The sequence below is a fragment of the Mus pahari genome, chromosome 1 (assembly GCF_900095145.1).
Source record: "Mus pahari chromosome 1, PAHARI_EIJ_v1.1, whole genome shotgun sequence".
In the NCBI taxonomy this organism is placed as follows: Eukaryota; Metazoa; Chordata; class Mammalia; order Rodentia; family Muridae; genus Mus; species Mus pahari.
Genome location: NC_034590.1, coordinates 90,696,480 through 90,714,842, shown reverse-complemented (window position 1 = coordinate 90,714,842; position 18,363 = coordinate 90,696,480). Strand labels below are relative to the sequence as shown.

At 45.8% G+C, this 18,363-nt stretch overlaps 2 protein-coding genes across 4 annotated transcripts in view; both read right to left on the bottom strand.

Annotated features, from left to right (window-relative positions):
• The window catches only part of Otoa (otoancorin), a 79,869-nt gene extending 68,363 nt beyond the window's left edge, over nt 1-11,506 (bottom strand). Inside the window, exons 1-5 of the mRNA XM_021210191.1 lie at nt 11,315-11,506; nt 3,086-3,177; nt 2,139-2,167; nt 2,016-2,046; nt 1,871-1,898 (exon numbers count right to left, since the gene is read on the bottom strand). Of these exons, the coding sequence (XP_021065850.1) occupies nt 1,871-1,898; nt 2,016-2,046; nt 2,139-2,167; nt 3,086-3,176 (179 nt within the window). The 5' untranslated portion in view covers nt 3,177; nt 11,315-11,506. The remainder of the gene's footprint in view (nt 1-1,870; nt 1,899-2,015; nt 2,047-2,138; nt 2,168-3,085; nt 3,178-11,314) is intronic.
• A 5,920-nt stretch (nt 11,507-17,426) lies between these two features.
• The window catches only part of Mettl9 (methyltransferase like 9), a 48,494-nt gene continuing 47,557 nt past the window's right edge, over nt 17,427-18,363 (bottom strand). For 2 of the 3 annotated variants that reach the window (XM_021196211.2, XM_029537513.1), the window contains exon 5: nt 17,427-18,132. In XM_021196211.2, the coding sequence (XP_021051870.1) occupies nt 17,927-18,132 (206 nt within the window). In that variant the 3' untranslated portion in view covers nt 17,427-17,926. The remainder of the gene's footprint in view (nt 18,133-18,363) is intronic. The other variant, XM_021196220.2, reaches the window with a different exon arrangement.

Below are 18,363 nucleotides of genomic sequence, written 5' to 3'. Positions count from 1 at the left end.
GTGTGTGTGTGTGTGTGTGTGTGTGTGTGTGTGTGTGTGCATGTAAATGCTTGAAGACAACCTCAAGGATCATTGAGACATGGTCTCTCGTTGGCCAAGAGTTCACTGATTCAGCTAGACTAACTGGCCAGGAAATCCTTAGAATTTCAGGTCTGTACTGATCTAGCACTGAAATTACAAGCATGTGTCACCATGTCCAAAACTTTTATGCAGGTTCTAGGGGTCAAACTCAAGTTCTCATGCTTGTGAGACAAGCCCTTAACGACTGAGCCATCTCCCCAGCCCCTACGAAGAGCTCTGTTGCTGTTGTTATTGTTGTTCAATATTCTTATTGTTTTGTTTTTCAAACAAAAGGGTTTCTTTGCATAGCTTTGGTTGTCCTGGAACTCACTCTGTAGACCAGGCTGGCCTTAAACTCAGAGATCTGCCTGCCTCTGCCTCCTGAGTGCTGGGATTAAAGGCATGTGCCACTACCCCCTGGCACAAAGAGCTTTTTTATAACCTCTTTTTGGTTGTAGATAAACAGATGGATGGATAGGCTTATAATAAGTAAATAAATAAAATTGTATCCTGAGAGAATATATCTAAAACCTCCACCGGAGTTCTCATGGGGGAGGGGTGTTTGCAGGGGCCTTTCCCTTGTTGTCTCTGCAAGGGACCCGAAGCCCCCATTTTCTCTTCTTTATAGAATACATATGAAGATTTAATGTGGACAACTTTCTTTCTGCCACACTGCCACAGCACCCCATCTCTCCAGTCTCTCACACAGGCCTGAGCAGCACAGAGCCGGACAGTGATGGCAGCTGGCTCTGGAGCCAGGTGGGAGGGTCACAGTTCAGCTCTGCCACGCCCCAGCTGTGTGGCCTCCGATCACTAGTCCCAAGCCTCAGCTTCATTGCTCCCCACAAAAGGGTAATAAGCAGCCCCAGCCCGAGGGCTGCAGTAAACACGGATGTGTCTCTCTGCCCCAGCACTGGGAATACTGTCGCCTCCTCTGGAGCTCTAGCACCTAAGCTATCTTTGCCTCTCGCTCCCTCTCCCTCTTTCTCCCCCAACCACCCCCCAACCCCCACTCCAGGGTCTCACTAAGCAGGCTCTGAACACATTGTAGTCCTCCTGCCTCAATCGCCTTGGTGCTTCTATTAGAGGTGTGCACAGCCAACTCTGGCAAATTTCTGACCTTTTTTCCCCTTGTTTTCTTTCCTCCCTCCCTCCCTCCTTTTCCCTCCCTTCAACCTCCACTCCAGTCTCTCTCTTCCTATGTATGGCAGTGGTGGGGGCTAAACCCAAGGCCTTATTCGCACATGCTAGGAGAGCTTTTCCCACCAGGCTTCTCCACCCAGACCTCATTTTTTTTTAAAGGTCTTCTTCAAACCACACAAGCAAGGTGTACCTCTGTACTGGACATAGCTCTTCTAAAGTCAGCTATGGGAACACATTCCCATTTCCTCAGGGTATGTGCTCTCTTAAATTTAACTTGTTTACAGGCAGGCAGTTCCTAGAGATGTTTAGCTAATAGACATTAGTGTTCCTTAGCCAGACTATGTGTATACCATTTTTGGCACAGCACTTGGTGCAGATGAACACTGGTAACACTAGTGACATTGACAGGAGCATTAGAGCGGCATGATTAAAGATGATGTCAGTCTGCTTTCTGACCATAGATTAAGTGTTCTCAAAAGGGTCCTTGAAACATTGGCACCTTGGTCTTAAGCTCCGCCACTGGAGGGATAGTGTTCCAGGAGCGAGTGGGTCAACTAAATCACTGCCCATTGGTTGGTGCTCTTTACAATAGCACATACTACTTTTCTCCATGTGACGGTGATTAGGAAAAACCTCTGTCCCTTTCAACATCCCTGAGGCAAATTACCTTTCAAACAGTGTGAGATCCAGTAATGCTACAGTAGGGACAAAACGGAAAGACAGCTTTAAACGGAGTCATTCCACAGACACCACATCCGTATTCTGTTTGAAGGTCTCAGATGGTACACATGGGGACAGACTGGGGACATTACCATTCAGATAGTTTCCCTCTATTATTTCTTCCTAAAAGGCAGAGAGATAACATCGAGTATAACATGCAAATTTGGCAGCGCTGGTGGAGGGGATTCTGATTAAAATAGAACTGGAGCACTCACCGCCATTTTCTGCAACAATGGATGTAAATCTGCAAGAAAGTCATTGGATACGTGACTAGACCAGAACAGGAGGACCTTCGTAAAGACGAATGTAGCTACCACAGGAGCCAAACAAAAGCCACTCGGGCTTTCCGTGAGTTGTAATCGATGCAATAACTGTGGCCAGTGTGGGAAAACCTTGGCTTACAACCCCCCACTGAGAACCTTTACACACTGCCACCGGGAGTGTCACTTTGTCCAGCCACTGTGGAAATCAGGAAAAAGATGTCCCAAAAACCTAAGTAGAACTACTGTATGATCCACTCCGTGTCACACAGAGGGAGCTAAGGCAGCATACCACAGAGATATCTGCGCATACGTGTTTGGTGTGGAAATATTCAAAATTACCAGGATATGGTGCCAACCTGGAAATCCATCAACAAAATACTGATGAAGAAATGTGGTCCATACAGTAGGTGGAGTATTATTTGACCATAAAGAAGAATGAAGTTATGTCTTGGCAGGAGAACTGTTGGAACTGGAGATCATCACGTTAATCAACATGGGTCAGACTCAGGAAGGCAGGCGCTGGAAGCTTCCCTCATGTGTGGGATCTACTAGACTTGTGAGGAATGGGGGAAGAGAGTGTGCTGGGGGTGAATTCCACTGAAGTATATTGTGTGCATGCATGAAAATGGTATAATACACTTATTTGGACAAATAATACACATTATTATAAAATAAAATAAACCATGTATAATACTCCCAAAAGCCCTATGCATACCCACAGACAGGCAAATGCTCACCACCCCCTCACTGGAATACATCATAACCCCAAATGGACATATCCAGCTACATCTCCTATAATATGTAGAAGCTGTGAAATCTGTCTCTCCCTCTCCCTCTCCCTCTCCCCCTTCCCCCTCCCCCTCCCCTCCCCTTCCCCCTTCTCTCTCCTCAAGACTTACCCTGCCTGGGGCTTGGCTCTCTCTGATATGCACCTCCATGGCTCAGAAGGAGGACCAGGAGAAGGGAGCACGTCCTAGGTCCCGGAGACATCCTCCTGCAGATAAGTCAAACACACAGGTGACTCAGGTTTCATTTTCTTTTAAAAATAGATTGAAGAATATTCAGGAGCAGAGGGACATGCAGCCACTAAATTCCTCAAAAAAAATTTAAATAGTGTTGTAATGATTCCAGGGTGTCTCTAAGACATGTTCATCGTTCTCTCAGTGACCTCAGCGCCCCATTTCTGTGCTTACCACCACCCCTGGTCCACAGCACCCAGGAGAGAAGAGTGTTTCAAAGTGCTCGCTCCACCATCTCTCACATGAGCTCCAGATGCAGAATGTAAGAAGTCCTACAATCTGGTAAGAAGACAGGTCAATGGGAATACAGAGTATATTCATACAAAACATGAGTTGCTTTCGACAGGGCTCTGCTCAAAGCAAGCTCCATTTGTGGGTTTTTAATAAGCAGACAGGACAGATGGTTGTTTTCAGGATTTAAACCCATGCATGTCACCTTCCTTCCTGTTATCCCCAGGATAAAACATAGCATAAAATAAACCCACAATGAGATACATACACACACACACACACACATACATAGTCATTATCTAACATGACTAACAGAGGCAGACTGGCAAAACCGAATGTCGGCTGTGTTGTGGTTGGAAAATTGTTTGCCAGAGTTTTATAAGACTACATACTTGGTACTCTATGATCAAGGAATTTCAGAGGCTGAGGTTGTGGCTTTGTTGGTAGAGAACTTGCCTAGCATGCACGAAGCTTGAAGTACTATCCCAAGCACCATAAACTTGGCACTGGATGTACACACCTGTAATCCCAGCACACAGGAAGGAAAGGCTAGAAAATCAGAAACTCAAGGTTATCTTCAGCTACCTAGTAAGTTCAAGGGCAGTCTGTCTCGAAAAGAGAGAAAGGGAGAGGGAGAGGGAGAGGGAGAGGGAAGAAAGGAAGAAAGGAAGGAAGAAAAACAAAGAAGAAAGAAAGGAAAAGAAAAAGAAAAAGGAATGTCAATCTGGGGTTTTGCCAAGGGAAATGGAAACATGTAGATAAAAAAGATTGGTTCAGCCTTATTTGTAATAGCCAAATATGAAAACAACCCAAATGTCCAACAGGTGAAAGGTTAAAGACAGCATATCTATTCAAAGGAACCAACAGATCACCACTCAGCAATAAAAAAAGTTAAACCTAGCCAGGAGGTGGTGGCTTTAATCCCAGCACTTGGGAGGCAGAGGCAGATGGATCTCTGTGAGTTGGAAGTCAGCCTGGTCTACAGAGTGATTTCCAGGACCCCAGAGTGCTTGCTATACAGAGAAACCCTATCTTAAAACAAAACAAAACGAAAGTTAACCCTACCACCTTAGGGAATTAGAAGACCAACCAAAATATATGACAAGCAGTTTCAGGATCCTGAAAGCAGGAATCAGAAACCAAGGTCTCTTGGAGAGGAGATGCAGTTAAGCTGAGCCCAGGCACCGCTCCTGTTGCCTCCTGAGTCTCCAGCTCACAGCGCAAGCTTGGAGGCAGAAGAGAGCTCAGAAGATCCAAGGCAGCCGCCCGTCCAGGGGACAGCACTGGAGAAGAGTGAGAGGCACAAAGAAGGTCTGAGAAAGGAGATCTGATAGGAAGTCCTTTCCATCCCTCGGGACATGAAGGATGGAAATGCTTCCTGAGGAATGAAACCTCAGAAGGCAGAAAAGGCCTTAGGACTTGTCCAGGAGCAGAGGAATTCCCACAGCCAGAGCAGAAAAAACTCTTCGTACACCAAGCAGAGCTGCCTCAGGGAAGAGCTGCCTCAGGGATGGATGGCTGCTGGAGGCTGCACCACCTCCCTGATTGATAACTGTGCTATACTTACACAAGAGGAACTTCGGGAGGAGACTGGACAAAGAATACAGGAGACTTCACTATCAATCTGTATGTATTTCAAAAGGTAAAACAATTTTAATCACCCAAATGAAAGGAAGTCATATAGGCCTCAGGAAAAAGCACAAAGGATGGGTATTTGTAACACGCAGAGTGAAAAAAAAAACTAGAAACTGGACTAGGGAAGGTGGCTTCATGGGTAAGTGCTTGCCGTACAAGTACGAGGACCTGAGTTTAGATCCCCAGTGCCAGAGTAAGAGCCAGAAGCGGTGGTACATGCCTGTAATCCCAGTGCTAGGGAGGTAGAGACAAGAGCATCCCCGAGGTTTGCTGGCCAAACAGTTTTGCTGAATTGGCAAGTTCCAGGTTCAAAGAAAGTGGGAGAGCCTATCTCAACAAAAAGAAGTGACTGAGGAAGGAACCCGATGTCAATTTCTGGCCACTACATGTGTGCATGCACACACCCACATATGTTCGGAATAAAAAATAAGATGTACTGCACAGTTTCTTTTATGTGGAACTCCAAGACAGTTAAAAATCTGTGATAAAGTCAAGAGTCACCTGAGACACTCTGGGGCATGGTGGAAGCCATGCTGCCAAAGAGCACAAGAGAATCTTAGGGGGGACAATGGAGATTTCTTTTACTTATTTTTGGTTTGTGTTTTTGAGTGTTTGTCCACATCTATATGTGTGCAGTGCCTGAAGAGGCCAGGAGAGGGCGTCAGATCCTCCTGGAACTGGAGTTCCGGACAGTTGGGAACTGCCATGTGCCTGCTGAGATTCAAAGGGGGTCCTCTGGAAGAGCAGAGTCCCACTCTGAACTGCTGAGTCATCTCTCCAGCCCCAGTGACGGGTTTCTATATGTAGATGGTAGTGGGTATTACATGGAAACCACACTTACCAGTCTACTGACATGTGTGTTTTAAACCGGTGGAAATTATTACATCTAATACCTCCCCAAAGTGGAGCTCTAAAAAGAAACCATGGCTGTACTCACATGGCCTGGTTTCTCTCTTCCCTCTGCCCACTCACTAGCTTGGGTGATGTCAGGTAACTTGCTTCATCTCTCTGTACTTCAATTTCCTCAGCTGTAAAATGGGGGTAATAAATGGTACTGTCCTAGCTGGCTTGTAATAAAATACTAACCAAAACTGACTTGGGGAGGAAAGGGTTAATTTGGCCCCCAGCTTACAGTCCATCATCCAGGGAAGCCAGGGCAGGAACCTGGAGGTAGGCACTGAAGCAGATGCCATGGAGGAGTGCTACTCACTGGCTTGCTTCTCAGGGGCTTGCTCAGCATGCTTTTTTTTTTTTTTTTTTTTGGTTTTTCGAGACAGGGTTTCTGTGTGTAGCCTTGGCTGTCCTGGAACTCACTCTGTAGACCAGTCTGGCCTCGAACTCAGAAATCTGCCTGCCTCTGCCTCCCGAGTGCTGGGATTAAAGGTGTGCGCCACCACGGCCCGGTCAGCCTGCTTTCTTATACAACCCAGAACTGAGCGCCCAGGGATGGCCCTGCCCACAGAGAGGCCATTCTCCTAGTCATAGAAAAGGTCCCAGAGCTGCGCCTACAGGCCAACATGATGGAGGTAATTCCTCAGCTGAGGTTCCCTCTTCCGAGGTGACTCTAGTTTGTGATGAGTTGACAAAGACTAGCCAGCGCAGATACCCACCTGATGGTGCCCTTTGAGAAATGAATTAGTCATTTTGAATAGAGCTTTGGTCGGAACGAGTTCTGAGCTTGAGTTTTTACAAGCTAGGAGGTCAGGCTGCCATTTCTAAAGTGTCAGCCCATGCCTGTCAGTGTCTCTCTAGTCCTCAGAGCGACCCCACTAGTGGTGGGAGCACCTACTTCCTTGTGTCTCTCCAAATTGTCATATTTCTCAGGTCAAGGTCCTTTGTAAAGATCGCTCCTCCCTTTTGGCTTGGCTCACCCAATTCATTATAAGTCCCTAGTCGTCCAGGCAGCCCTCTGTGAATTTTCTAAGACAAACAATTAGCAGGGAGAGAGAGCCAATGCTTCTTTATAAGAGCACTAGGCATGGCTAAGGCACATATTTATAGCTGCGTGGTTATTTCATGCATTCATTTATCAAGTGTTTATTGAGCATCACTGTGGGCCAGGCATTATTCTACACTCTGAGGACACAGCAGCTTGCAAAGCCGTGTCCCGGCTGATGTGCTGGGTAGCCAGGAAAAGGATAAACAGGCAATCGAGTAACTTGGTTTATGTCAGGCAGTGATGTATGCTACAGAGGAAGAGGAAGCACGAAAGAAAGAGGAGCCATGGAAACGCGTGCAGGGAAGGCCTGAAGACAGGAAGGAATGGATTACAGCCATATCTGGGAAAAGAAAGTTCCAGAAAGAAAAAAAAGAAACACAAAGGCCTTTGGAGTTAGGAGCGTGATTTATTGGTACCTCGTCCCATAAACCACACAAGAATGAGAAAGGGAGGCGAGGAAGCTGGGAACCGCTGGGCTTACCCTCGACTTTGAGATAGGGAGAACCACTGGGAAGGCATTGACACAAGAACTGCTTTTTAACTTTTCATTGGCTCTGTGAATTTCACACCATGCACCCCAATCACGCTCATCTACCCATCCCTGGTATCTGCCCTCCACCCTCGCAACCTCCCCTGCAAAAGAAACAACAAAAATATTGCTGTGGACACTGTAGTGTGTCACAGTGTGTCCCACAGTTTTGCACACACTTCTTTGCTTGTAAATGTTCATTGCAATGAGTCTTGGTCTGGTGGAGGCCTCTGGCTTCTGCTACACTACCAATACTGGATCCTCATCGGGACTCCTCTCAGACATCCTGTTGTTGCCCCGCACAGAAACATCTTACTCTGGCTTTTAACGGGATCCTGAACACTCGGAAATCCTTGGTAATGGGACAGTGGCTGTATCGGGGAGGCCAGCCTGGATGAGAGAGGTGCTGAGGACACAGCCCCAGGCAGTGAGGTCCATTCAGACAGCTGCCCGATTTGTTCAGCTCCTGAGTGAAGAATGGAACTATGGTTTGGACGCCCCATCTCCCCCACTGCCAAAGCTCATGTTAAAGGCTTGGTTCCCAGGATGCCACATGGGAGGTGCACCATGGGAGGTGCTGGAGCCTTTGAGAGGAACCTTTGTGGACATGTTCTCCGTGGGGTCCCTAAGGCTGTGCTCAGAGGGGATGTGGCAGTCCAGAGCCTCCCTCTTCCTCTCCTGCTTTCTGACAGGTGGGCTGAGCAGTTATGCTCCACTAAACATTCCAGACACAATGTGCTGTCTCAGTGCAGGCACCAACCTGTCATGGAGGAGCCGCCAAACCCGTGAGCTAAAATAAACCTTTCCTCCTATAAGCTGGTTGACTCGGGTGCTTGGGGATATTGATGGTGGTGACCACAGATGACAACATAAACATGCTACATATGAAATGTACATTTTCATACTTAGAGGAAGCACACACAAGGATGCTCAAGGCTGTCAGTAGGATGAAGACAGGAAGTTACACACTGCTTCTGCTGACTCCACATCCCAGAGAGGTGATTATGTGAGAGGGAACTAAGGACTGGAAAAAAAAACCTAGACAAGACTAACATGAAAGAAGCCAGTTTGCAGAGGAAGATGTCCTAATGCTGGCCTCATACAACGAACACAGCATGTGTGAAAGACAGCCCACAGGCGGAGGGGTGCTATTAGAGACCACAGAAAGCCCAGGACATTCTGAGCCCTTTCCTCTGCTCACTAGCCCACTTCCATCCTTAGGGGTGCTTGTCCCTTCCTGCTAAGCCATTTGCACCTTAAAGGAGTGACTTTCCTCCTGGTGGCTGCTAGGATTACACCTTTCCTTTTTTCATGTTTTTCTTCTTAAAATGTCAATAAAATTGTTTTCAGCCTTCCTTCTGAATCCATGCATACATTGTTTGTTTCCGTTTTTCCGGTACTGAGGTAACAGCAGTAAGGCAGGAATTCTGGTGATGACCTAAGTCGGGTGATATCTAACAATGACAGGCTCCCCAGCATTCCCTAGTCCAGCCCAGCCCTGCCCTTGTCAGTGTTGCCTAGCCTATTACATTAGTGGCTTGTCTTGTCCCCCCCCTCCCCCGCCACCAGGGGACCTCCGTAGCAATCATGTGTGCTCATTTGACTTTGCAGGGCAGAGCAGAATCATAATGTCACTTTCAAAACCTCCAGACAATGAAAACTGACACTCTGCCCACCAGCTGCTCCTGGGGGCTGCTATGCTGAGCTCCAACAATAACTTCCTGGATTTGGGTGGGTGGTTAGGAAACCTTCTGCCTCTTTCCCTCTTCTCTTTGGTCACATCGAGCCCATTCTCGGTCCTCCAATTTCCCAGACAATGAGGCTTCTTGTGCAGATGGCTGAGCTGATCCTGTTACCTCTGTGAGAGGTTTACAATTATGAAATAAACACTCCTCTCTCTGGGCACAGAATGTCTTCAGTCTCAGTGAAACCCCAGCCCACTCTCAATTGAGGATTTGCTTTTAATTAAAGGTCCTTTGGGGTACTCTCTTTTGGAGGGCTGGTCAAAAGACTGAAAAGACTGGGCGAGGCACGGGCCTTTTGGTGGTGGACAGCTGATAGCGTTCTCTGTGGCCTTGGCCTTCTTCACCAAAGCACCTGCAGAATCTCAGATGAAGACAGCAGCAGTCAGTACAGCCTCAGAGCTCAGAGGCTACCTAAGGGAGTGGTCAGCTGTCTTGCCAAATGGGACAGAGGGGCTTCCAACTTAACATTTTAAAACCAGCAAGTCACAGGCAAGCCAGAAACAAGCTGTTCAGGCTACAGACCAGAGACCAGGCAATTAGTCCCCTGTGGAGTGAGACATGATACCCAGACATCTACCAAAAGTTTATCACCTTTGTGAGGCAGTTCCATTTAAAGTCTGCGGCATGAGCACCACATATGGGCCCATGAACACTAACTGGAAGAGTTCACACACACGCACACATAACTAAAAGATATTATTTCATAGTTGAGTGTGGCAGGTTGACATGTGCCTGTAATCCAATCCTAGTACTCTGGAGAGTGTCGGAGGCAGGAAGATCACTGCCAGTTCAAAGCCAGCCTAATGTATGGATCAGTTCCAGGATAGCCTGGGCTACATAATAAAAACCCTTTCTCAAAAACAAGAACAAAACAAGGGAAGACATTTTGTGGCTGAGGCACCCACCCACATTAAATAAACTTAAATTTGATTTCAGTACTTCATGTTGGGGCCCCCTAGCTTAGGGCTGCTGAGTCAGGGGGATAGGGAGTTTGTAGGAAGGGTTGTGGGTCCCTACCTATCCCCCTTTACCCAGAACACAAACTCTCAGCCATACCTGCCTTGTTCATCATCAAATGCTCTGGCTTCCACAGCGCAAGGGAAGAGAGGAGCAGCGGGATCCTGGGTGCCCTCCTCACCAGGTGCCAGGTACTCCCATACGGAGTCCCTCTCCCTGTTTACTCTATCAGCTGTGTTCACTCTGCTGTGTTTCACAGGCGAGTCTATGTTCTTGAAAGAACATAGCAAGCAAATGACAGTGCACACTCTAAAACCCAGCTGCAGGATCCCCCAGGTTCATGGCCCTCAGAAACACCGAATGAGGCAGCCAGGGACGCGACCTGTGCATGCATCACCACACTAAATTCTTGAGGTAAACTTTGAGGTAAATACCACCATTGTGCCCACTTCACAAATGAAAAAGCTGTTTCTCAGAAGTCAGGTAAGCAGACCAAGGCTATGCAGCTAATAGGTGACAGAGTGCCAAACCCAGGGTCACAGCAACAACCCAGGAATAGGATCACAGCTTTAACTTGGACTATACTGGTTCCTAGCTGTGTGTTATTGAGCTGATTCCTTAACCTCTCTGGCCTTCTCCATCTTTAAGTCTGATGATAGCATGTAAACATATTTTTTTAGACATTCATAATCGTATCGTGGCAGGACTCGCATAGCTCAATGCGAGAGCTTTCTCACCTAGCATGCGTGTGGGGATTGCATCTACTTCGCGATGCAAAATAAACTAAGTATACATCCATACATCCAGTGTGCACTGGGTCCATCTTTTCATAATTCCTCACAAGAGCCAAGCAAGCATTAAATATCACCTCCTGGCCTTTAACACTCCGAGCTCCCAGCCCAGTCTGGATCAAACAGCAGCAGCTATTATTCCTGACTGATTTCTGTTGCTGCAGGTGTCCTTGCAAGGGTCTCTGTTACTGGTGTGTTATTAAGCAGGTTCTGAGAAGTGTCATCTCACACACACCCTCCCACCATCCTAGGGATACCTAGGAGCCCATAAGGCTTGTGTACCCGCACTTGGCCTACCGTCCTTCTGTCTGTTCACTCCCGTCCCCAGCGCCTGGCCCGCAGGTCCTCACTTGCTGAGCTGCAGGCTCTACTGCTGAGTCTGGACACACGGTAGAGCCAGGGCCACACCTCTCAGGACAGCAATGCTTGGTGTGCAGCTCCTCCACCCCCTTCCCTGCCAAGGACAGATTGCCTGGGGTCTCCCTGTTCACCCTTCCTCCGGGACAGCAGCCAGGCAGAGGCGGTTAGCTTCAGCTTCGCTGAAGACTCCAGCCAATGACAAGGCAGGGAGTTTATTTGGAACCAGATTCAAAGACACCATTGAAAATTGAAAGTCGAGCTGGGTGGAGTGATGGCACAGCTGTCATTGCAGCATGTGGGAAGCTGAGACCACAGAACTGTGAATTCCAGGGCAGAATGGGCTACAAGGTCTCAAAAAAACAAAAAAACAAAATTACAGTTGGAGTCCTGTGGCCATTATATACTTAGCAGTCTGGCTGTTTAAAGACACACTCATTGTAGCAGGTGCTTTAAAAACCCCATCTCAGCCAGCTGTGGGGGATACAGATCTCTGAGAGTTCCAGGCCATTCTAGCCTACAAAACAAGTTCTGGGCCAGCCAGGGCCACACGATGAAACCAACCTTAAAAACCACCAGCACCAACATAAAGTTTTATAAGCACATTTACAAACTGAAAAGCAGGCCAAGCTGTGCATGAAGGAAAAGGGAGTTAGGAGTGCAAGCCAGCAGCTGCTGAAGCTGGGTGAGAAAGGCTCCTTACTTTATCACTGTGTCTTAGGGCTTCTATTGCTGCAATGAAACACCATAACCAAAAGCAAGCTGGAGAGGAAAGGATTTATTTGGTTTACACTTCCACATCACTGTACATCATCGAAGGAAGTCAAGACAGAAACTCCAACAGGTCAAGAACCTGGCTGCTCACTGGCTTGCTCCGCATTACAGAACCCAGGACCACCAACCCAGTGATGCCACTAATCATAGTGGACTGGGCCCTCCCCCATCAATTACTAATTAAGAAAATGCCTTATAGCTGGATCTTATGGAGGCATTTTCTCAATTGTGGCTCCCTCCTTTCATGTAACTAGTTTGTGTATCAAGTAGACAGGACCAGACAACACACCATTCATTTTAAAAGATGTTTGGAACTTTCCGGAAAAAAAAAAAATTCTTACTAGCACACATGTTAGAGATAGCAGGAAGAGACCCATCATAGGTATTCAACAGCAAGCCTGTGGCTAGATGACCATCCATTGACTGCACGGATTACACTCCCATAGAAGAGTCTAGGGCTGAAGGTGCAGCTCCGTGGGCGACTGAGCCTAGCACGTGCCAGGCTCTGGGTCCTATCCCCTCAAGGAAGAACGGTCTTTTATGAAACATCAGATAATAAGAATACAAGAAAATTATTTCATCTCCAAAACAAAAAAGGCAGCTACTAATATATGTGCTTTTATTAAAATGAGACACAAATACATTAAAATAATGGCCTTGTATCAGCGAGATTATGCATACCTGTTTTTCATCTTACCCAGTGAAAACACAATTATGGACCCAAGAGGTTTTCTTGCAATTCTCCCATTTAATGAAACATCTCAATCATCCTAATTTTTATATTATTTTGTTACAACAACATTAAACATTCTCTTCAGAAAAGACCCACTGAGGTGTTCTGATGCCTATCATGAATTTTACATTCTTTCTCCAACATTCTCAACATAGCCTTTTGTCCCCAGGCCTTGGATCAATTTGACCTCAAGCCCTGAAGGATAGGAAACACCTTGCATCTTGTCAGCGTCTAACTAGAAACCAGGTGCCTGCATGTTTTACATTTCTCCTAGAGAAATAAAAGCATCTATCACGACATGTAGACACACACGAACCAGTGCATACACACAGGCTCCAGGAAGCCCTGCTAGGATACCTACCAAAAATGTCAACAATGGGGTGCACTTGGCTACAGATCAGACAACTGAAGCTCATTTTCATTGGCATCATTTTTTGCCTGTTTTTATCTTGTCGTTAGTGTGATATTTGGAATGCAAATGCTCTGCAGGGCTTGGTGACCAGGGACAGCCATCAGAATGTCAAACCCAAGTGCTGAGAAACTAACTCTGAGTTTAAGAGGATGGTAATGTAGTCCTGGCTACTTCAACCCATCCATGGGAAAGGGTTGGGAGCTCACACACATTTAAACACAATATTCCAGCCAAGGCAGTGGCCCAAAGCTGTGGTCCCCTCCACTCAAGAAGCTGAAATAGATGGATCACTCGAAACTCATGAGTTTGAGACCAGGCTGGCAACACAGCAAGGCTCCATCTCAAAAAAAAAAATCAGTATTATGTCAAATCCTAAACAGGGTATCTAATAACAGCATTTGGGCAGGCTGTTATTTATGTTCTAGAACTGAAGTGCAGATAGCCACTGTTATATCACCATTTTACAGGTACTGAAAGTAATTGTAAAATGACTTTACAATGGAAGAATTCATCTGAATAGGGCATAGTGACTTTCAAACTTAGAGGGACTCAAATTCTAGTTATGTAATAATATTCTCCCAATTCTCCAGGGAAGTCTGAGATTTCATAGAGAAAAAGGATTCTGTTGTTCAGGGGTACCATTAGATATTTACAAAGTGCAGTTTACTTTCATTTACAGGAAATGAAGCCAAATGCCCCAAATTGAACCATGAGAAGTATGATGCACTAATCATTAGGAAATGAGAATCAAACAGTATTGTCTCATACACATTTGTCGGCTACTATCTAAAATATGTAAGTGCTGGCAATGGTGTAGAAAAATTGGGACTCTTGTGCATTGTTGGTGGGAGCATAAACTGTTTTCATCATTGTAGTTCCTTAAATAAAAAAAAAAAAAAAAAAAAAAACTAGAACTAGAATGAATTACAAAATGACCCAGTAGTTCCACTTTGAGTGTCTGCTCCCTCAAAATGAAAGCAGTCTTTAAGAAATACTTACACATTCATATCCACAGCAGCATGGTGTACAACAGCTGAAATGTGTGGAAGCACTCTGAGTGTCTATCAGTGGAGAAATGGATAAGCAAACTGTGGTATGCCCATACAACGGAATAGCGTTCAGTCTTAAAAAGGAAATGCTGGAACATGCTACAAACATGGCTGCAGCTTCAGATGCTAAGTGAAATAAGCCAGTCTCTCCCCCACCCCAACCCCACACATACAAAACAGAGAACAAACACATTGTATCATTCTATATGTGCAAGGAACCTAAGGTACAGAGTTTGTTATTTAATAGGCGGAGTTTCCAGTTTGGCAAAATGAAGTGCTCTGTAGATGAGGGAAAGATTGCACTAGAGGACATCACCTAACCAACGATTGTTTGTTAATCTGTTACATGCATTTGACTACATAAAAAATGAAAAAGGGAAAAGCAAATGATGACATTCTATTTCAGTGAGAACTGAAAATTAAAAAAAAACAAAATTGGCTGCAGAGGGGGCTTAGTGGGAAGGAGCACTGGCTGCTCTCGAGAGGGCCTGGGCTCAGTTCCCCGCATCCACATGGCGGCTGACAATAAATCATAACTCTAGTTCTGGAACCAGGTACACATAAATCATGCAAGCAAGACACTCATACACACAAAATTAAAGTCTTTGAAAAAAATAAAAACCAGCCGATGGAGTGAGGCATCCTGAATAGGGGACAGGAAAAAGACTACTAGGAAAAGAAGCAAACCCTAACAGCCTTGAGCATGGGATGGGTCCATCAGACAGTAACACTAGGGCCAAAGTCAGATATAACTCTAGTTTTTACAAACCCAGAACAAGTCCCCAAGTCAGTTTACTTTTAAAATAGTTCAAAATTAAGACATTACTTGAACTTTAGAATTCTTGCCTAGAAGGCAGACAGCACAATTACACTGAACAGATGAAGTGAAATGGAGATGTGTATAGCTGCAGTCTGAGCCATTGTTGGCCAGTGACTAATTAGCCATTAGTTGCAAGACCTTAGAATCTCATGTTGTAGTACTGTTTAACTCCAGGGTGCGTTATTCCCAGTTACATCAGGTGGATGCAATGTGGACTTCTTCCATTATGTTGTACGTGTGTACGTGCGCGTGCTCTTGCACAACCGTGTGAGGGTACATGTGTGGGTCTGTGTGTGCTGCGGTCCGAGGCTGACTTCTTCAATTGCACTCCACTTCTTATACTGAGGCAGGTCTTTTCATGGAGCTTGGAGCTTGCAGTTTTAGCTAAGCTGGGGAGCCACCTTGCTCCGGGGACGTTTGTCTCCTACATGCTGGGGTTCCAAGCTCTCCAAGACTTCCTAGAGATCTAAATTCCAGTCCCTCTGCTTGCTTAACAAACAACTCAACCTCCTGCCAACCCTGATGTATCTTTGATACAGGAGCTGTAAGTCTGTGAGCAGCCCAACTTTGTGCTGTAGGGCCCAACACCTGACTTCTGTGCGATGTTAATGAAGACACAGCTTCAGGAGGAAGCTGGAAACACCAAAGTTTTACATCTTTCCTAGCCCAGCTTATTTCCTGCTGTAAGCTGGCTATACAAAACAAACAAACAAACAAACAGAAAATTTGGGAAGGTGAGAAACATACAAGTGGTTTTAATGAGCTCGCCCAAGGTGGCAATGACTCGGGGCATTGTGCCCTCTTGCCCCAGCTCTCCGTAATCAGCACTCTCAACACTCCAGGGGTTTTGAATGCAGGTGCAGGGGGCCAGGAATCCCAGGGGCAAGTGTGTTTCCTTTCTGCACTCACCTTTAGGGTCAACTGGCAAGCCTGCTGGACCACAGGTGGAGCTCTTCTTGGCTTCTCCAACTTCACTGGGTTTAAGCACATGTGCCAGGAATGGTGCACACAAAGCAGCATTATTATACTTGGGGAGAAAAGGAGGATTCCACAGGAGGTAAACCATTGCCACTTGGTAAACAACATCACCATCTAGTGGCCAAAAGTGACAATACACTAAGATGTCCTAGACCAGATAGGACATAGGAATACTTCTGCATCTGGTTTCCAAGTCACAAAATGGCATTCTTAATAAACTGGTCTTCAAAGAACCTCCGATTTTCTTGAGAATTTGTCTTTAAAATGAATAAACACATGTGTTCTCTGTTTTTCTATGGTCTTTTTCCAATAGACCTCAACTTCAAAGACAGGAGCCACTTTGAAGCCACCTGGCTCTGAATATCCTTCCCAGGATAAAATAGCAGCCCCTTCTGATGCCAGGTAAAGAAGCAAGTTTCCACTGCAAAAGAAGTATGTTAGGGTTGTTGCATTCTTCTGTTCACTAGGCCACTGTCTGTACTTCATTTACCCAAAGTCCTGGAAAAAAAAAAAAAAAAAAAAAAAAAGAACACACCACACCACTAACAATTGTGCATCGACTCATGACCCCTTGTCAGTAACAGTGCAGGGTTGCTAAGGTGGGGCTCTAGAGGTTGCTCCTAATGAACACTCTGGCCCTTCTGCCCAGGTATTGTAGTTTTCTATGAGTAATGGTCACAGGTAATGAACACCTGGATAACATACTGTGACTACCTCACTCACACTGTCACCGCTGTGACTGCTGGGTCTTTAGGTTCTGGACTAGTGTCCCCAACGATTACTGTTCTTGCTAATGAGGTCTCCTCTATCACTGTGTTTCTGGGTTTATTGAAAGCACTCCTGGATTCTAGCAGGTGTCTGAGATGGTCTTCAGCAAACACACTTACGTTCAGTTAAGGATCTAGGGATAAGCCAACTTCTGGAAAGATCGCATTCAAGGAAGTGAAAGAAGTTGAATGTCTATTTAGGCTGAATCCTGTCAGTCAAAGCCATGGAATGCTTCAATCCTGAGGAATTAAGGAAGCTTAGGAAAACAAAGCTGTTTTGTGGCCAGAAGCAGGTACACTGACTGAAAGGTGCTTCCTAGAGCACTATATCTGAGTAAGGCAGGTCATCCTAGGGGTGTCAAAACTCCCTGGGCTTCTGTACCACACCCAAGCTGAACCCTGCCTTCCTTCCAGGCTCAGCCTGAGTGTTTCACATCATGCTCCTACTTGGGGCATCCCTGAAGCCAAAGCTGCAGAGTCTGAGAGAAGAACACGGTGCCAGAGTCATCTCCAAAAACGTTTATTAGCATGATTAAAAACATTTTTTGAATAGTAAGAGAAGGAGTTTCTAAACATGAAAGTTATCAATGGTTCTACTTTATAACCAATATTTGGAATTGAATGGACAGCTTTATTGCCAGTCTTCATTTATTAAAAACAATCCATTTATCGGTTCCATGACATCATGACTATTGCTTTGTCTGGGAATGAGTCCCTACAGCAATTAAGTATAAAAAATATCTTCCATCATAATTGGAGAGTGACCTGCATTGGAGCGTGATTCTGAGTAAAGAGTTGATTAAAAATACACAAAGAGTTGGGTTTTGTTTTTAAAAACACTCCCTTACACACTACAAAGAAAGAATTAGTATTTTGGCTTTTTAAATTCCTACATGATACTGAGAATGACAGTCCCCAGAGGTCCCCCTCACATCACTGGATGCATCTCCTCTTCTGGAGGGCAGATTCCAGGGGTGACTCTGAGGACTTGGGCCTCCACATGTTTATACTGGTCTGAGAACAAAGACAGCGTCGTCCAGAACATAGTAGTCATTGTACATGTCGCCTTCACACAGGTATGGCAGTCTAGTGAAAGCTTCGACGACAAAGCCAGCTTTCCTGAACACCTCAGGCAGGCTATTCACTTGCTCTTCCCAATTCTGTCCCTTGATTTCCAGAATTTCTGATGGTTTCTCCCACTTGCCACCTACTAGAACAAATAAAAACATTAAGTTAAATTTTGAACAATGACTCACTAAAAGAGGGAAGTGCAGGGAGAGCTGTGTTCCAGGCACTGATGCCCTGGGCACACCATCTCTGAACAGCTCCACTCTCTTCAAGGCAAGTGGACAGAGCCTGGAAGGAGTAACAGAACTTACCCAATATCATAGTCAGGGTTTCTATTCCTGCACAAACATCATGACCAAGAAGCAGTTGGGGA